We start from the raw sequence: 20,229 nt of genomic DNA, 5'->3' as shown, positions 1-20,229 counted from the left end.
GTCGCTATCTCTGCAGAGCGAGGGATAAACGGAGCGTTGGACGGAGGGAGGGGAGAGAGGGAGACTGAAGACGGAGGATGAGAGGCCCTTAGTGTCGCCAGTCGTGGAAAAAAGAAGTACTCACATGTTTTACCTAAGTAAATACTGCAAGGTAGAAGTACTCTCTTATAAGTAAAAGTCCGGAATTCAACATTCACCTGAGAAAAATCATTGGTATCAATATGTACTTAAAGTACCAAAAATAGAAAGTATATAGGCCTACTCATTTAGCAGAATGTCCCTTTTCAGGTTTTCAAATATATAACATACAAATGGCCCGTGCGTGCGTGCGTGCGTGCGTGAAGTAGTAAATGCATGTCTTGTAATAATGTGTAATAGTGTAGTAAAAGTGCAACGTTTGCCTCTGAAATGTAGTGGAGTCAGTATTGAATATTGGAAATACTGCAGTAATGCAAAAGCATTTAAAATTGTACTTAAGTACAGTACTTGAGTAAATAGTGATTAGTTACTTTCCTCGACACATGTCAGTTGAACTGTGTTTGGAGCCACAGTTCAATTTAATATAGCTCCGCAGGGTTTGGATTCTTGGTGGTATTAGAGCCTAGATGTAATGAGTGAGCTTTTTGTTCAAGTCCTTTGAAAGTTAGTTGAAGCCGTTCATGAAGTGGAAAAGAAATAATTCTGTGAAGTCTGTGAATACTTCTGTAATTTATGTAAATCTTGGTTGTTTATTTTTACTGTTACTGTAGTCTGGAAGCCAGTGGAAGGAAGCCTTTATCTGAAATGGAGTTAATTGTTCATGTAAATGTTAGCGAATGAATGGACCCTGAATACACCCAGTCAGTCATAATGCCTCTTGGCTCATTATACACTGTGCATTTCTGCAATCAGGCTCCTGCTTCTTTACTGCTCCCCCCCCCCCCCCCCCCCGCTCTTGCATAAAGACGGAGGCCCATGTTGTCCCTCTCTTGCCCACCATGGTGGCTGAAGAAACCATTTTGTCAGTTTATCTCCAGACATTATCTTTTTGGCAGTAGCGGCTGGCTTAACTCCTCAGGTCTTTACGCCATTCCATGATGTAAATAATCAGATGGGCCTGCAGTAAACAAATAGCCAGCAGGGTAAGCAGCGTGACCGAGCTACAGTCCATTTGCCGTACACAAGTGCTTGCTTTTTGGTTTTGTAATCTTTGGATCACGCTCAAAATGAAATAAATTGGTTGCCATTAGAAGTTAACTGGTATACGCCATCGTTATTATTGTAGGTATTTCTTTATCGCATACAGAGCCTCCATTACCATCAGGACACGGTAATTGTGTTTGCATTGAACTTAAAATGATCGGCGCAAATGGAGGATTTTCAAGTTTGATTAAAAAATATTTTTCTAAACGTTTTCGTTATAGATGTCGAAGATTGTAGAAAGTGCAATAGTTGTATGTTCAGAATTGCAGCTCCACCAGATTACCAACCAATGTGAGGTGCTTTAAAGTAGTAAAGCCTCTAGACGCACGCACGCACGCATGCATGCACGCACGCACGCACGCAAGCACGCTACAGAAGGTAACAAGGTCATACCTCTTTAGTATCTGTCATTGGCATGACAGCTGCAGGACTCTGTCAACATAATAGAGATGAGCTGGCTGGGCGTGCAGGCGCGTGCTGGGCGTGCAGGCACACTCACACATGCACACACTCACTCACACACACACACACTCACACACACACACACACACACACACACACACACACACACACACACACACACACACACACACACACACAGGTTAAGAAAAGAAGGCTTTAGGCCCAAACGGTTAGCTCAACCGTCTTGGCCCCTATAGGCTGCTGAGCCAGCTGGACGGAGCACCGCGGGTTCGACTCCCAATCCCGACGGCCTTTGCCGTGTGTCTTCCCCCCCCATCTCTCTCCCCATTTCCATGCATACCATACTTTCACCTATATCAATAAAGGCAGAAAAAGCCAAAAAAATATATCTTAAAAAAAAGGAAAAAAATAAAAGAAGGCTTTTAAATATCCGGCTGGTCATAAAATGCTAGAGTGAGAACCTCTTGCGTCTGCAAAATCAATACAAAAAAGACCCAACAGACAGACACACACACACACACACACACACACACACACCCTCACACACACACACACACACACATACACACACACACACACACACACACAGACATATGAACATCAGGAGCTGTTTGCTCGTTTCCCTAGCTCGGCACACGCCACACCATTCACCTCTGTCCCGCTGATGACCCAGCTCCTCCAGAACATCTAAGCTCCCCATCTTCCCTGTAAACACAGGGGCCAGTTCAGCACAAAAAGACCATTGAGAGAGCCCAGGCGGGCACAGGAACTCTAAGTGGATACAGAGAGTGTAGAGGAGGACAGACTTGTGTGTGTTTGATGTTTGGCCTCGTCGTCGGGTGCAAAAAAAAGAAAATGTTGGAATAGTCTTGGAATGGGAATGGTTGGAGTACCTACTGTAGTGTTATACGCAAAAGAAAACAGTACTGTCTGTGCTCTAGTCTGTATGCCCTTTACTGTACTGCATCAACTGCAAAGTCCAGTGTTAAAGCAGCTATAAGCAATATTATGTCAAAACTTTTATGTTTAATGTTATTTATGTTACATTTTCACATCTAGGGGCCGCAATCTGTATTCAAAGATTTTCCTATAAGCTTTGTCATTGGTCGATTTGCCTGTCTACTTCCTGATTGGTTAGTCATTGCGACCAGGTTTTTTTTCCGACCAATGACAAAGCTTCTAGGAACATCTTTGAATGCATATTGTGGCCCCTGATGTGTCACAGAGACAAAATATTTTTGGGAGCGTTTTACTTGTTGTTGGCTGTCTGAATTTGTCTGTCTGTCTGTCTGTATTGAACTATACGGGGTTCTCAGAGTTAAAGGAGCAGTTCACCACCAAAAATCACACCTGTGTGAAGTGAGCGGTGGAACTATATACTGTAATTGTTATACTGTACTGATGTACTAGTACTGTAGTCAGTGTGAACTTTGTGAAGCTCAACAGCAACCCGTGAATCATGGAGATTATTTGTATTGTGGTCGGCTGAACCAAAAGTGGTATGTATGTACTGTATGTATGTATGTATGGTATGCATGGTATGCATGTCCCTAATTGGCTATTGATGGTGACGTAACTAAGATATGTATACATAGTTGCTATACTGACCGATGACCTGGTCATCAAATCATTGTCTTAGGAATGCGACGAAAATGCTGCATGTGTATAATTGATAAAATACATTTAAAAAACTCAGGACTACAGTATGTAGTCGTGCATCCATGTTCAAGTGTGCCTCTGTCCAGCTGAGAATGTTTTGGGTAGCAGAGACGTACGTAACTCTCAGAAGGCAGTCACACACACACACACACACACACACACACACACACACACACGTATAGTATCATACAAACATGGGTCACTCGTGGCACAGTCTTGCCTGTTAGTCGGGGCAGGAAATCCACAGCCAGGGACTGTTTATTTATCTGCAGGGGAAATCTCATCAGGCAGTCACTCTGCGTGGCGTTGCCCCCTACTCAGCCATCCTCATCGTCCTCGTCATCGTCATGTTTAGGGCCTGACCCCATCGTAAAAAAACCCTGAAGAAAGCCCCTGCTTGTCCCCCGGACCCGACCTGCATATACATGGCACTTAGCCTCCAAGTCACTGGAGACCTTTCACTGTTTGGGCCCGCGCCCAAGCTCACTGGAAGTATATAAGTGTGTGTGTGTGTGTGTGTGTGTGTGTGTGTGTGTGTGTGTGTGTGTGTGTGTGTGTGTGTGTGTGTGTGTGTGTGTGTGTGTGTGTGTGTGCCCGCGCGCAGCGCGCGGGATGCCAATATGTGGCGTAGCCACAGACTAGATTTTAACGGTTCGGGCGCCTGGCCGACTAACACACCACGAGCACAGATAAACACATCAACACAGTCTCTCTTCTCCTGCATTCAAAATGTCAGTTTGCATGTCTCTTCATTCATTCCCCATTTCCCTTTCTTCCTTCCATTCAATCTTCCATACCTTTCCCTCCATCCATTCATGCACCCCCCCCGTCTGTCTGATCTCTCTCATTTCTTTGTTGTTGTATCGCAGACATGTCAGTCCTTTGTACAGCGAATAGTGTACACTGTACATGAAGGAAGAGGAGCGAGGACGAGGAATCCCCTAGAATCCCTCTGTTTATGTGGAAATATGCAAACAGAGTAAATATTTGGCCGGGCGCTGATAAACGATACGCAATTTACTGGCCGGGGTTATCCGTCGTCACGTGACAATATCTCGGTGGCCGGCGTCCAGAAAAGCCCCCCGAGGTGACGAGAGATCCCCCCCCCCCCCCCCCCCCCCCGCGTCCCGCTCCGTCCACTAAGAGGGATTCCTGGTTTGAATTAAGGGCTCATATCGGCGCTATATAGACAGTGTGGTCTGGTGGTGTACGTTCCTAAATACACATTCAGGCTTTTTGCAAAAGGGGGGAAGAAATGGAGATATGAAACATATGACTGACTGTTGGAACCGGGAGGGGGAGGGGAGGGGGGGAGCCAATATCGGATATACTTATACGTACGTGTATAGCGCGTGAGCGTATAAACATCCATATATGCACGGTCTGCCTGGCATGAATGTCTCAGTGTGAGAGAGAGCGGCGTGTGGCTATAGTCGAGGTATACGGCGGGAATGAAAAGTATCCACACGGCGTGACCTTTGATTGGATCTATATCTATACGCCCCCGAGTCAAACCCCTAAATCTTATACCCCCATATCCCCATTGCTCTCTTGAGAAGCAATAATGTGTCAAGGCAAGAATAGGTGATCATTAGAAATGAACCAATGATATTTTTTCTCTCACGCCCTCGCCTCCCCGTCTCGGAGTATTGATAACCCCACCCCCCCAACCCTTATCAAAATGAAGAGGGGCGGTAACGATATATCATTGGTGTGAAAGGCGAGTGTAGTGCCAACGTCTCGGGTGCTGTGTAGGCAATCCTCTTAGGCCGCAAGGTAAGGGTTATTTATCGGTCGCAACCCCCCCCCCCCCCCCCGGCGACTGTCACATGCATCTGCTGGCATGGGGAGATCTATCGGCGTGGCCCTTATTCACTTATGATTATTATACTGATCATCTGCCCAAATGACTTATCAATAAAGTGGAGGCCAAGCAGATAATTTATCTCTATGGTTCTGTCGATATCAAGTTCAAGAGTCGACAGCCTTTAAAAGGATGTGGGGGCCGCGGGGAGTGTCGGATGATGGATGGTGTTACATATAGCAGTCCATGAAAATATGACCCTTTTAATACATTTGAAGGATATCTTATTTTCTCTCTCTCTCTCTCTCTCTCTCTCTCTCTCTCTGTGTGTTTCTTCCACTCCTATCTGTCAAGGCGTGTTTGCTTATTAAATGCGTACCCTGCCCCGCACCGTGACATCACTCTCCTCAAGAGAAGAGAACTTCAAACGCGCCATTAGCACGAGGAACAAACACAAATATTGATGCACTTCTGCGGCCGTGCCAGCCGAGTGATATGTGCAACGTGTGGCGCATGCACGTCTCGCACATGCCCATGCACGACTTCGAATTAATCATACGTGTGGGGCTATTGAGATGATGAGACGAGTCTGGGGTCATTGTAAATACCCTCCCATGATATTTCACCGTGGCATTTTCTCCCCATAAATCACGCAAAGACTCTCGCGGGACACGCAGGGTCACGGCATGTTCGGTAAACATCAGGAGGTTTTGTATTTGACAAGTGGCCGTGACTTTCCAGAGTGGCACAATAGCCGTTGGTGTTTGCTTTTCAAATCTAACCTTTGTGCGCTAAAGCTCTATCTCTCCAAGAGTTCTCAGCTCTGCCACACAGGCCACACCCTGCACTGTCCCATCTGGATATGAGGTTGGGTAACACTGTTAGCTTTAGCGCTGTGTGATAAGTGTCAAAGCTAATCTGATCTCACCCACTCTCATTTTCAGTCTCTTTCAGTCTCTCTCTCTCTCTCTCTCTCTCTATTCTGCGTCAGACATTGCGTTTTCTCCCTCCCTCGGCATACCGTGTATGATTTTCTCACATTCGGGCCTGGACAGCGAAGTGGTCCAACGGGCGATAAGAACCTGAACAATGCCCCAGCCAAGGAGCAATTATGTTCCTAATGACCTTCCCTATCGAGGCAGAGCAAAAAGAGGGAGGCCGAGACAGAGCGAAAGAGAGAGTTTGCTATCAGCACTCTCCTTGATGTTTGCCTTGGCAGAGGGACTTCATGTCTTCCGCTTATTAAAGTCATCATAAATATCGACGCCCAGCTTCCTGCTATTTTGTGGCAAGGATTTCTACCCGGCTTCCTCATTTCTTGCGTCCGTCCGTCATCCCCTGCCACCCCCCACCCACCCACCTACCCCTTCAGTCCAGTGATATACCTCATTGTTGAAGCATGTTTTTCAAGCAGGCAAGGCTCTCTTCTGTCTTGTTTTGGGTTAGCTGTCTCAGGCCCCTATCTCTGGGAAGTCTTGAAATAGCCCTGTTTGCACCCTTTTAAAGGACAAACCAGAGAGAGAGAGAGAGAGAGAGAGAGAGAGAGAGAGAGAATTGGAACCCACGACCAGGCGCTGTCTGAGTCCTATGAGGCAGATTGAGCCATATCCTTACTCAAACATTGCCCCAACAGGCCCTGGCAAGGAGAGTGTAAAAGCTTTTGTTATCAGGCCGTCCAAATGATAGCCTGAGGTCTCCCTTGAGTGCAGTGTTTTCCTCAAGGAAAACACTGCAGACTTGATATCTTCCCTTCTCTCTCTCTCTCTCTCTCTCCCTCTCTCTTTCTTTCCTTTTTTTTCTCTTGTTGGCGTGGCATGGGGGGGGGGGGGGGGGGGGGTGTGTGCCACTGTGGTAATGTGGTGTCATTGATGGTGAAGCATTCCGATCAGATTGTAGTATCTTAAGACCGAGGAGTCAGATATATTTGTTCAGATCATGTTTGACACGACGGTTAGCTCCTATTCTAGAGGCTCCAACAATGAAAACCAGAACCTCCACTTTCTCTTAACTTCTTTTCCCCCCGACTACATCCCCCCCCCCCCTCTCTCTCTCTCTCTCTCGCATGTGCACGCTCACTCGCTGTCTCTGACACAAACACACACACACTTTCTCTGCAGTTTATTATTCAACACGGGCCTGCAGTGAAAGACCGCTTCCTCTCTCATCTATACGTCAAGAAGATCAATATGCCCCCCCTACCCCCTCCCCCGGGTTTCGGGGACATTTTGCCACCACAATGAAATCCTGTCAGCGTGCCAAGGAGCTGCAAGAAAAAGGTTCCCAATAACTGCCTAGCAAAACTTTCAATTTGTGGTTTTCTTAGTGTGGCTCTCGCTAGCCAATGGCTTGTCAGTCAGGGCCGCGGTTCAAAAAGCCCTGAGGTTTGTTTGCTGCTGGTTCTTTTTGGAAACTTGCGGCTTAGGGACATCCGCAGCCATCCATTGGGCCGTGTTGCTGTATTGCCTCATATTATCCGGACTTGAGGAGAATTGTTTTTGGCAATGGGACACTAACATTTTCCTATACTTCGCCAGCCTCCAAGTGGGGCCCCCAATTTTTTATTTTTATTTTTTTCCTTTTTGCGATGCCTCTCCTCGCGTCCGAGTGTGATGATGATGATGATGAGCTTAAAGCCTTGAGAAGACCTCACTTCCAGTTGCCATGGCTACTCACTAACTACTCATTGGTGGGTATATGCTGTGGGAACGGAAGATTAAAGCACCGCTCGTTGTATCAGGGCTGGTCCTAAGCTGTAAATGTACCATGCTCCGCGTTTTCCGTTTTATGGGCCTATACGCAGAACACCACACTTCCATGGCCTTGGGGTGGGGGGGGGGATTTGTGAAACTTTTTGTGAAACCTTTTGGGGCTCTAAATGACTTCTGGAAATAAACGGGGTCCTGGATTCTGCTCCGTCATGTGTTTTAGCTCCATGACAGGGCCGGCCCTGTGTGTATATATAGAAACAACACTCCGGTCCACTTTTCTCCCGCCCCGTGCCGTGTTTTCTTTTGTCTGCCTGGGGTCACCGTGGCGTGTCAATACGAATGGCGCTAAAGTGCTGCTGAAAAACCCCCTGACTCTGTCCAATAACAAAAGCTGCGCTACGAAGAAACACCAATAATAATGTCAGGGTTCCCCCTCGCCTCGCCACCTTGTGTGAAAACACACACACACACACACACACACACACACACACACACACGTGTGCATACAGTATATAGAACCCTAATGAGAGCCTGGACTGCTCCTCTTGGAAGGATTCTGCAGGTGGCTGCACTTTCATCAAGCCACGGCTGGGTTTGTTTATGTTTGAGGTCATATGGGCCAGAAAGAAGGGTTTCTGTGCCCAGATACACACACACACACACACACACACACACACACACACACACACACACACAGCCTAATTAACCAAGCTTTTTTCCTCTTTTTTCCCCTATAAGACGTATTGACATGTCAGCATTCAGGAGGCAGATACAGAACAAATGAACAGTTTTACTTCCCTCTGTGTAAAAAGGGAAAATCTATCCCTAGTGCGACACAGCACAGGCCCTGTGTCTGTGTCTGGAGCTGTCCCACCATGCAACACAGACCAAAAGTCACTTTGAGACCACGGTGACACGTGCAATAAATCATAGCGCCGCCAGTCAGCGGCCAATCACATTTTCCTTCCCTAATTAATAGCTTATTTATTTGCTTGGCGGGTTCCTCCTGCAAGGGAGAGACATTTTGTGCGTGTGCGCGCGCGCGTGTGTGTGTGTGTGTGCGTGCGTGCACGTACGTGTGTCACTCATCAAGATTACCGCAAGGGCCTGCCCCTGTATTTCTCCACAGTAGACCCTGTTGACCACATATTACTGTATGTCTTAAGCAGAGAGTCAAAGAAAAGCCACTTGGCTCACAGCTTGTAATGGGATAAAAGGAAGACAATCGTGAAGCAAGAATGTCCCCATGGAGACTATATCACAGAGGGGTCAAGGTCAGGAGGATTCCAACCCCCCTGGATTCACAATGACCTGAAAGATACTATTGGGTCCTTGAGACGGTTCGAGGGGATCCCCAGCTAAATTATTAATAGTCAGGAACCAAAATGGATCCTTTCAGTTCTCACAATACTCAGAATAAGAACATTATAACCAACACGTGCGTGTATATGCTGCCCCATGCCTTCATTAATTAGTACTTATAAGTTCGGAGTGCAGGTTATTATTGCCATGTAAAAAAAAGCAACCGAATGGACACTTATGGGACCATTTTGGTTCCATTTGTACACTTTCTCAGAGTTATGTGGGTCAGTGGACTAATGCATATTCAATTATTACAAAAAATGTAATGTTTTTAAGGACCATTGATATAGGGGGTCCGGGGGGGGGATTCGTTATCATGACGCCTAGAATGACGTGCTCATGACTAAACCAGATATAGGCGGTGCTGGACCCAAAAGGGTGGAACACACACCCACAACCACCCCCCCAACCAACCCCCACCCGTACCCCCACCACACACGCCGACTGCCCACTCCAAGCTGAAAGACATTAAGGCATCAGTTAAACCACTCATGTCTGCTCGCATGTCTCCTATAGTTTTAGGTTACTCTCACACAATTTGATACACACACATATTTACGCTTGGCATGTGGCAGCCGGGAGACGAGGATAGGAAAGCCCCAGAACTAGACCCGCGGAGTCGTTGAACGCCTGGTAGCGTTTTAGACGACCCGGCCAAGTTGTTGGTTTTGTAAACTGTTGCAGCTGGCCTCTCTGCACATTACACGAAGGAGGGGGGGAAAGGAGTCCCTCTCCCTGTTCGCTTCTCTCCCTCTCTCGCCCCCTCTTTCCGTCGTCGGTGCTCTGTCAGAACACAAAGCCAACAGTCAGCAACACGGCCGTAAGTTTTAGTAAGAGACAAGGGGAGGACAGGTCTTTATTTAAAATTGGGAGATGGCGGAATTGTCTCTCCCAATTATGTCCGCCTTCAAAAGCATGTATTTTCACTCGCTGCATGCGAGTTGTTTTGGAGAGCATTTGAAACGAGGCATAATCTAGGCCTAATTGGTTTGTTTTGTCACGAACCCCCAAATACGCAACATGGCAGACACAGAAAGAAATGTGTCTGTGTCTGCCATGTACTTTGTTCTCACGTGTGAACATTGTAATGAGTTTGGCGATAACTGGCATTTCATTTGAGATTGAGTATGTTATAAACCTATGAACCTTTTCTTCTCAAGGCCCACTTGTTAATGTTTCGGCTGCCGTGTTAAGCTGCCATGTTAAGATGGGTGCATGCATCACGTGTGTTTGGCCAAATATTTCGGCCAATTGGAAAATAATATGACAGTTTGTTGGACATGACACAGCCTGATGAGTCTGTGTCTCACCGACATACACATGTGTACACAGGAGAGGGCTTCTGACCGCTAGCTTTATTCACTGACCTTGCAATAAGCAGTAGTGGCTCATTGATTCACTTCCACATTGCATCCAAAATGTTGTACAATGTTAAATATTAACTGCTGTCTGGTATTCCATATATTCACCTTAGTTTGCCCCACCCACATAGCTCAAATTAAAATGTATAGTCTGCACCCACGCACGCACGCATGCACACACACACACACACACACACACACACACACACCAACACGCACACAGCTGGGAACCCATGACTGTGAACACTAGAACTCAAATACGTAACGAGATAGACCAACTGTAAGAAAATACAGCAAATGTAGATCCATATAGAAACATTGGAAATCTTGTGATGACTGAGTTTGGATAATTCAACAAAATGTGGTTCCAGCGATAGGACTAGGTGTACCATGCTGTATACCTGATCTGTCCAGGTCTCTGACTGTGGTATACTATAGGTCTGTTATCACCATGCTGTATACCTGATCTGTCCAGGTTTCTTTCTGACTGTGGTATACTATAGGTCTGTCATCACCATGCTGTATACCTGATCTGTCCAGGTTCTGACTGTGGTATACTATAGGTCTGTCATCACCATGCTGTATACCTGATCTGTCCAGGTTTCTGACTGTGGTATACTATAGGTCTGTTATCACCATGCTGTATACCTGATCTGTCCAGGTTTCTGACTGTGGTATACTATAGGTCTGTTATCACCATGCTGTATACCTGATCTGTCCAGGTCTCTGACTGTGGTATACTATAGGTCTGTTATCACCATGCTGTATACCTGATCTGTCCAGGTTTCTGACTGTGGTATACTATAGATCTGTTATCACCATGCTGTATACCTGATCTGTCCAGGTTTCTGACTGTGGTATACTATAGGTCTGTTATCACCATGCTGTATACCTGATCTGTCCAGGTTTCTGACTGTGGTATACTATAGATCTGTTATCACCATGCTGTATACCTGATCTGTCCAGGTTTCTTTCTGACTGTGGTATACTATAGGTCTGTCATCACCATGCTGTATACCTGATCTGTCCAGGTTTCTGACTGTGGTATACTATAGGTCTGTTATCACCATGCTGTATACCTGATCTGTCCAGGTTTCTGACTGTGGTATACTATAGGTCTGTTATCACCATGCTGTATACCTGATCTGTCCAGGTTTCTGACTGTGGTATACTATAGATCTGTCATCACCATGCTGTATACCTGATCTGTCCAGGTTTCTGACTGTGGTATACTATAGGTCTGTTATCACCATGCTGTATACCTGATCTGACTGTGATATACTATAGGTCTGTTATCACCATGCTGTATACCTGATCTGTCCAGGTTTCTGACTGTGGTATACTATAGGTCTGTTATCACCATGCTGTATACCTGATCTGTCCAGGTTTCTGACTGTGGTATACTATAGGTCTGTTATCACCATGCTGTATACCTGATCTGTCCAGGTTTCTGACTGCTTGTTTAACCACTTTCAATCTGGCATCTCTGTTTTGGGAATTTCCAAAACCAAAGAAAACTGCAGCCGATCTGCGTGAGTGGTTCGCAGAGTGCCATCATGAGCAGCAGCGTGACTGTGATTTGATGAGCAGGGATGCTTCTGCCATGGTTTGAGTAACGAATGATATGTGTGTGTGTATGTTGGCTTGGGAGCTTCTAAGTGTGTGTGATGTAATTGCTCCCATTTGGCGAGAGAGAGAGAGAGAGAGAGAGAGAGCCTTTGACAGCTTAATGTAGGGATTCACAACGCAGTACAGTACATTGCTCTACATGAGGGCTGTTTGGCACACTTACGGCAGAGAGAGAGAGAGAGAGAGAGAGAGAGAGAGGTTGTGAGACTGTGAGACAGGTATAAGTAAGAGCATTGTGGAAAGTTAGAAATTAACAAAAACTATTATACAGTAACCATATAGTTCTGTTCACATTTCAACACCTCCTAGATGTCATTGGTACCGCTCTTTGTTGTTTTCAAGGAGGAGGTTTTATATGTGCTTTGCATCTTTTTAAGAAATGAGATGTCGCGGTGAACCCATGGTGCACACACACACACACACACACACACACACACACACACACACACACACACACACACATTGACCCTTTCATATCCCTCACACGCCCCATATCTCCCACCGGTTCCGTAACAGTCGTGTGTGTTGTTAACGTTGAGGCGTTGTGCCGCCGCCACTATATTAGAGCTGACATATTAAAGTTTGTATTTCCTAAAGCCTGCGCAGGGTGATTAGAGAGAGGAGGGGCGGTCCACATAGACGCTGCATTTAGAGACATTTATCTCCTGCAGGCATCTGATGTGTGTGGAGACTGTGTGGCTGTTCTCTGGATCCCGCCGTACAAGCGGCTCCTTTTATATGGCTGTCCACATGTACGGACGCACTTAGGAAGTCCCTATTACGTGCACACATGCGTGTGTCTGTGCGCCTGTGTGTGTGTGTGTGTGTGTGTGTGTGTGTGCGTGCGTGCACGTGTGCACAATTTATAGGCCTGATAATCTCTCCTAAAGTCAGTAAAGTATCACGCCCACCACCCTCACCCCACCTAAAAACAGTCTGCATCCTCTCTTTGATCCCCCCAGGTGCTATCAATGGGCTTTAGAGAGAGAGAGAGAGACACACACACACACACACACACACACACACACACGCACACACGCACACACACACACACACGCACACACGCACACTCATACACACATCCCAAAAGATGGATAGACTGAGAAAGAGAGGCAAAGAGAAGTGGAAACAGACACAGTAATGAGGCAGAGAGACAGACATTGAGACATTGAGACATTGGGACAGACAGACACAAATGGACAGTCAGACAGAGACACAGTGAAAGAGACAGGGAGACATACAGAGCGACATTAGGGAGACAAAGTGAAAGAGACAGACAGAGTGAGAGTAGTATAGTACAGTAAAGAGACAGACAGAGTGAGAGTAGTATAGTACAGTAAAGAGACAGACAGAGTGAGAGTAGTATAGTACAGTAAAGAGACAGACAGAGTGAGAGTAGTATAGTACAGTAAAGAGACAGACAGAGTGAGAGTAGTATACGGTAGTAGTACAGTACACCTCAGATCAGCAGAAGGGCTCCATCTCACCATCGTTACCCCACTTCCCACATCCTTCATTTCCTCTGTAGGCAGACACTGGGAGCATTCTACCACCCATCTGCCCCCAGTAAATATTGCTTGAAGGCTTAATTACACACACACACACACACACACACACACACACACACACACACACACGCACACACACGATCGTGTGTGCGCACATGGAGGCACGCACATACATACACACTCTCTCTGTGAAATTTCCTGCAACACTGAAGCAGAGAATCAACGTCAAATCTGTGGAGCATTCATTCATCAGGGTAGTTTTGTGTGTGTGTGTGTGTGTGTGTGTGTGTGTGTGTGTGTGTGTGTGTGTGTGTGTGTGTGTGACCTCTCAGCCCATTACTTCTCTCCCGGGTCATACTGGGGGCTCAGGAGGACGTGATGAACTATGAACACATTCTGCCCGAACGTGTCATGAAACCAGTTACAGCATTTAGACATTTTTCATAAGTTACAGCAGTCAGATTATCTCTCTTAAGGTTGAGAAGAAAAAAATCTATTGAATTAATGTAACTGTTGCTAATGTCTTGTTGTGTCTTGTGGGTCGTTTATACACTGTACTGACAGAATAGGTTTTAAAGCATAATTGTTGTTTCTTTTTTAGCACATGATGAACGACCACGAAGCAGGCTCCCCCGAAAGCTGCATCAAAAAGGTAAGACAGTGCTTTTTACGTGTATTGAATACCTTACCATGTGTGTATCATTTGTAATTGTAATGCAGGGTTTTCTACAGTATATACTGTCCCTTGTGTGGGTGGAAGAAACACACTTTGTGTGTGTGTGTTTGTGTGTGTGCGTGTGTGCATGTGCGTGGAACACACTGACTGTTCCACACAATGCAAAGTCATACATCATAAAGTAGTATTGTAGTGTAGAACTCTTGGCAATGTGCTTTGTTTTGGAGGTGTTTTTTTCCCTTTTTTTGGCATTCTATCCTTTCTCCACCTACAGTATATCATATTCCATTAGATTGTTCCATTCTAAAGGCCGGTTCAGAAAGGCTGAATCTAGTCCCAGCAAGTCAAATGACGTTCTTTGGTGACATACAGGACTAGGCCAGATCACAGACCATATGAGGAGGATCTTTATGTCATTTCCAGGACGTCTTCACCAGTTGAAATAATATAGCTTAATCTGGGCCAGATCTGACTAGTTATGATATGACTTATGTTGATCTGGCCTCGATCGGACTCTCTCTGATTCATCCAGGGACGTCCGTCTTAGTGGGCAGAATTTATGTCAATTGAAATCAGGTGATATTTTGGGCCAGGACTGATTGGTCTTGGTTTGACTTGAGCTGGCCCTTATAGAGCGTCGCAGTACGCCTACCAGGGCCCAGGAAATGATTCCCCGTTCATTTTCCTCATAGACATTTCAAAAAGTATTTATTTAAAGACTTTTTAAGCCTCGTACAAAGCCAACTCAAGTTGTGACAAATCATGACAACAAAGTGAACAAACACAATTTTTCGGGCCGAACAAATAATTACAATGAAGAAGGAAACGGCACTTTTTTGTTGTTTTTCTTCTTTGTAATTATTTGTTCGGCTCAAAATGTTGTGTTTGTTGTCATGATTTGTCACAACTCGAGTTGGCTTTGTCCGCGGCGTAAACGTCTTTAAATAAATACTTTTTGAAAAGCCTATGGAGAAAATGAACGGGGAATTCACTTCTGGGTCTCACGTCATGAAAGGGGACTGCAACGCTCTATAGAGACGTCACTAATTGGTCCAGGTCCTGACCGTGCTTGCTGCATATATACATAGGGTGACTCACTTGGAAAACATGTGATTGTTTAAAAGAAATCCCTGTACTAATGTAAGACTGACGAGGAGATGTAAACGTCACACGTGAAAGCAATACAACCACAGTCATGCAGTTCCATAAGCACTTGTTCTGAATGACTGACATGCTGCATGTAGCCTACACAGTGTTGTTCCTTTGGTTAAAAGAAGAATGTACGCTCTTTATTATGTGTCATGGGTTATTCTCTCCTGAGAGAATTAAGGGCGCAACAATTAATCGAACTGTCAAAGTAAATAATCGAAGATTAATCGATTATTTAAAGAGATAATGCTTTTAATGAGCTTGTAGATCGATGTATTAGCAGCACACAAATCAATCTATTATAAAAATATATATATTTTCTTTTCTCTTTCTTGATTATTTGATTTAACAAAAAAAGTAAAAATCGTCAATAGTTGCAGCCGCAGAGAGCAACTGACAGCTTCAGACATCTCTTTCATCTGCACGTTAACCCCAGCGTCCATATTCATCCATATTCTACAAGCTCCCAATGCATTGTGCTCGTATGCATTGTGAGCATTTTTGGCGAATAGATTTGGTGTAGACTGATTTTCTTTTTCCAAGTACCGTTATAACTAAACTCCAGTTCTCCTCCTAAGACTACAGGGGTTTAATTTACCCTGGCCTTGCTATTTTGGGTCTTTCATTATGAGGAAATAATGTTCCACATTTTTCCCAGAATTGTAATTTTATTTATTTACTTTATTCGTGAATAGCAGTCATGATGCGATGCAATGTAGGAGCTTGCAGATTGAATATTTCCGATATTCATCCTACAATGAAAAAAACAAACAAAACAACCCTTTCATACAATGGAATGAAATCAATGGGGAAATATCCCTCTTCACACACACACACACACACACACACACACACACACACACACACACACACACACACACACACACACACACACACACACACACACACACACACACACACACACACACACACACACACACACACACAGACCGATACGTCCCATTGACCACTGACTGACCACTTTATGAGGTGATAAATTTATTGTAGGGGCTGGGCAGTTTGTTTTTACGGCCAGAGTCACCGGGTCAAGACAAGACGGGCAGAGAGTTCATGTCCATCTAATGGTCCATGAAAGAACAATAGACTCAGTGGAGGCGGTGACGCGGACGCTCGACCCCAGCTTCCTACTGAAGCTGTATTTAGGGCTGGGTTTGCTGTGGGGTCAATGTCATGCTATTCATGGCCTAAATCATTGGATGAGAATGGGAGAATATAGTGAATGATGTGCTGGATTTATCTGGTTAGGGAGTCAGTTGGCTTCAGTATGGTGCCCTCCTCTTTCATGTGCTGTCACTGGCTTTGTTTCGTGAGTTGGACAAATGGACTGGATATTTTTTCACTCTCACATCGCTTTTGGAAGGACAATCACCACCGCAATGAAGGATTTACTATGAAGGTTTACATGTTGTAGACATAGACTGTAAAAAATATGGACAAAGCGTTCCCTGGGTCTAACATGAACGTAAAATGAAGCCTGAAATCCCTTGCATTCTAATGCACTGTAAGTCGCCATCTTTCTAGATCCGTTTTAGCCCAGCTGGCCATTGGCTGGCCCAGACAACGAGGCGGGACTTCCCCCCTTCTTCTCCGTTGGTTTTTATTTTGACTCGAGTGGGAGGGGAATCCCGATCATAGACTGTAACGGTAGCCACGCCCCTCAGAACATGCGCAACTTTATGGTCATTTTTTAAATAAATGGGACCATAATTTTCCAAAAAGAATATTATGACATTAGAAATGAGACTTTAAACTAGTGACTGGAAGCAGAAAGTATTCATGACCATGTTTATTAAGGTAATACAGTCTAGGTGAAGTTGGGCCAAAATACATGGGCCTCTATGGAGCTATGGGGCTTTTTGGGTCCAGTCCAGCGCCACAACAGGCCATTATATGAACTACCGATTTCAAATGAGGCTTCACGAAATATCTGGCTGACTGCCCCCCTGGTTGTAGAGCAGCTATAGGGGGTCGTTTACATGTTGTAGAGCAGCTATAGGGGTCGTTTACATGTTGTAGAGCAGCTATAGGGGTCGTTTACATGTTGTAGAGCAGCTATAGGGGGTCGTTTACATGTTGTAGAGCAGCTATAGGGGGTCGTTTACATGTTGTAGAGCAGCTATAGGGGGTCGTTTACATGTTGTAGAGCAGCTATAGGGGGTCGTTTACATGTTGTAGAGTAGCTATAGGGGTCGTTTACATGTTGTAGAGCAGCTATAGGGGTCGTTTACATGTTGTAGAGCAGCTATAGGGGTCGTTTACATGTTGTAGAGTAGCTATAGGGGTCGTTTACATGTTGTAGAGCAGCTATAGGGGGTCGTTTACATGTTGTAGAGCAGCTATAGGGGGTCGTTTACATGTTGTAGAGTAGCTATAGGGGTCGTTTACATGTTGTAGAGCAGCTATAGGGGTCGTTTACATGTTGTAGAGCAGCTATAGGGGTCGTTTACATGTTGTAGAGCAGCTATAGGGGTCGTTTACATGTTGTAGAGCAGCTATAGGGGTCGTTTACATGTTGTAGAGCAGCTATAGGGGTCGTTTACATGTTGTAGAGCAGCTATAGGGGTCGTTTACATGTTGTAGAGCAGCTATAGGGGTCGTTTACATGTTGTAGAGCAGCTATAGGGGTCGTTTACATGTTGTAGAGCAGCTATAGGGGTCGTTTACATGTTGTAGAGCAGCTATAGGGGTTGTTTACATGTTGTAGAGCAGCTATAGGGGTCGTTTACATGTTGTAGAGCAGCTATAGGGGTCGTTTACATGTTGTAGAGCAGCTATAGGGGTCGTTTACATGTTGTAGAGCAGCTATAGGGGGTCGTTTACATGTTGTAGAGCAGCTATAGGGGTCGTTTACATGTTGTAGAGCAGCTATAGGGGTCGTTTACATGTTGTAGAGCAGCTATAGGGGTCGTTTACATGTTGTAGAGCAGCTATAGGGGTCGTTTACATGTTGTAGAGCAGCTATAGGGGTCGTTTACATGTTGTAGAGCAGCTATAGGGGTCGTTTACATGTTGTAGAGCAGCTATAGGGGTCGTTTACATGTTGTAGAGCAGCTATAGGGGTCGGCAACCTTTTTGAACATGAAGTGCCATGTTTTTATTTTCTTGGTAGTCAGTGTGCCAAATCAACATTTAATTGATTTGGCACGTTTAATTATGACGCCACGTCAAAATATGTTTGTAATTTTGATTGTCTTTATTCTTTTTAAATATTTATACCTGTGCCTAATGCTGCGTATCCCTGTCGAGGTACAGTAGCTGTTTCTAACCAGAACATTTGTTTTTAAAAGGTTATAGCAGCTATTATTGAAAGCCCCATAAGAAAAATAAAACCTCGTTTCTGTGTTTAAACTGTTCCTCGTTTGGCTGGGGACCACCTGGAACCACCGCAGGGAACACTGGGGGTCCCCATGGACCCCACTTTGAGAACCAGTGATGTATGGTATACATGTTAAAGGGCTTAGCACAGTGCAGCCTCTCTATTCTTGAAATAGTGGATGACCAATGTCAGGTAAAGAGCGTGTTTTGGACACGTATAGTCTTCTAATTGTATATGTAGTTCCCCTCATTTGCATCTGCGGGTCAGGGGTCTTCACTGTAGGCTCTCCAAAGCAGACAGGGGCCTGAAACGCAGTGCTTGTGTGCACGGCTGCTCAGCCCATTTATAATGCTGCGTTAGTCAATGAGCTTATTTTAAGAGTCGACCGCAGGTGGTTTTGGGCTGCTTCGCTGCTGGCCACATGTTCGTACAATGTGGAAAAACCTGGACGGTTTTATAAACTCCCCTCAACGCCTTGCCAGTGAAACTACTGCTCTATATAGACCACTATATGCACACACACGTCCCACCGAGGAGTGAGTGAGTGAGTGAGTGAGTGTGTGTGTGTGTGTGTGTGTGTGTGTGTGTGTGTGTGTGTGCGTGTGCGTGTGTGTATGGGTGCAGCGGTTATTTGAACTAATCAATATAATTGATTATTGACAGTGGTTTTCAACCTGTGGGCTGGGGTCCTACTGGTGGGCCATGAGGATAATAATTGCAAGTGGGCCCCCAAAATAATTGGCAAAACACTTCAGATTCTACAGATGATACTAAGATTTTAGAGATAAACTTGAATACAAGAAAAGATTTGATGTAAAAAAATCACGCCAGTGTCATTTTCTTTAACGCCTGGAAAGATGAGTTTTCATTGTGATAACGGTAAATACTAGGAACTTATAATATCGTTGCTGTCGGGCCTTTTTTTGTGTGTGTGTGTGTGGGTTGTTTTTGTAAATTAAAAACCTACTTGATCATACTATAGCGTCACACAAAACACTGAAACAGTATCAAAAGGTCCAGAAGCTCAAAACGTGCTGTGAAGCAACATGGTTTGAGCTTGAATGAAGATCTGCTACTTTTGCTATTTTTAGTGAGCACCATTATACCCGACAGAGATAATATACCACGTTGGTTCCATTTAGGGATGTCCCGATACACTGTTTTTGTTTTCCGATACGATCCCGATACCACAATTTCTGTGTTAGCCGATACCGATACCAGTGTTGTGAATAGCTATATAGCTATATATCTGGTGTTGTGCACGTGTTTATAGCAAATGTGTGCTTGTTTGGGCAACTCCAGAGAAAACTCCACATGCCCCAACATTTTATTTACCTGCCATAGTGTCAAGCCCTTACCCCTGTGTGGGATCGGTGGTTAGACTGGCATATTTGCCGATACCAATATGACAAATAAGGGCTGATACCGATA

General features: G+C 45.1%; 1 protein-coding gene across 6 annotated transcripts in view; it reads left to right on the top strand.

The window, feature by feature from the left end:
- Positions 1-20,229, top strand: part of prdm16 (PR domain containing 16) — a 262,651-nt gene that overhangs the window by 125,080 nt on the left and 117,342 nt on the right. For all 6 annotated transcript variants that reach the window (XM_083769954.1, XM_083769949.1, XM_083769950.1 and 3 more), the window contains exon 3: positions 14,238-14,288. In XM_083769954.1, coding sequence (XP_083626080.1) covers positions 14,238-14,288 — 51 coding nt within the window. The remainder of the gene's footprint in view (positions 1-14,237; positions 14,289-20,229) is intronic.

Source organism: Protomyctophum parallelum, assembly GCF_964188405.1.
Source record: "Protomyctophum parallelum genome assembly, chromosome: 7".
NCBI lineage: Eukaryota > Metazoa > Chordata > Actinopteri > Myctophiformes > Myctophidae > Protomyctophum > Protomyctophum parallelum.
This window is presented reverse-complemented; position numbering and strand designations above follow the sequence as displayed.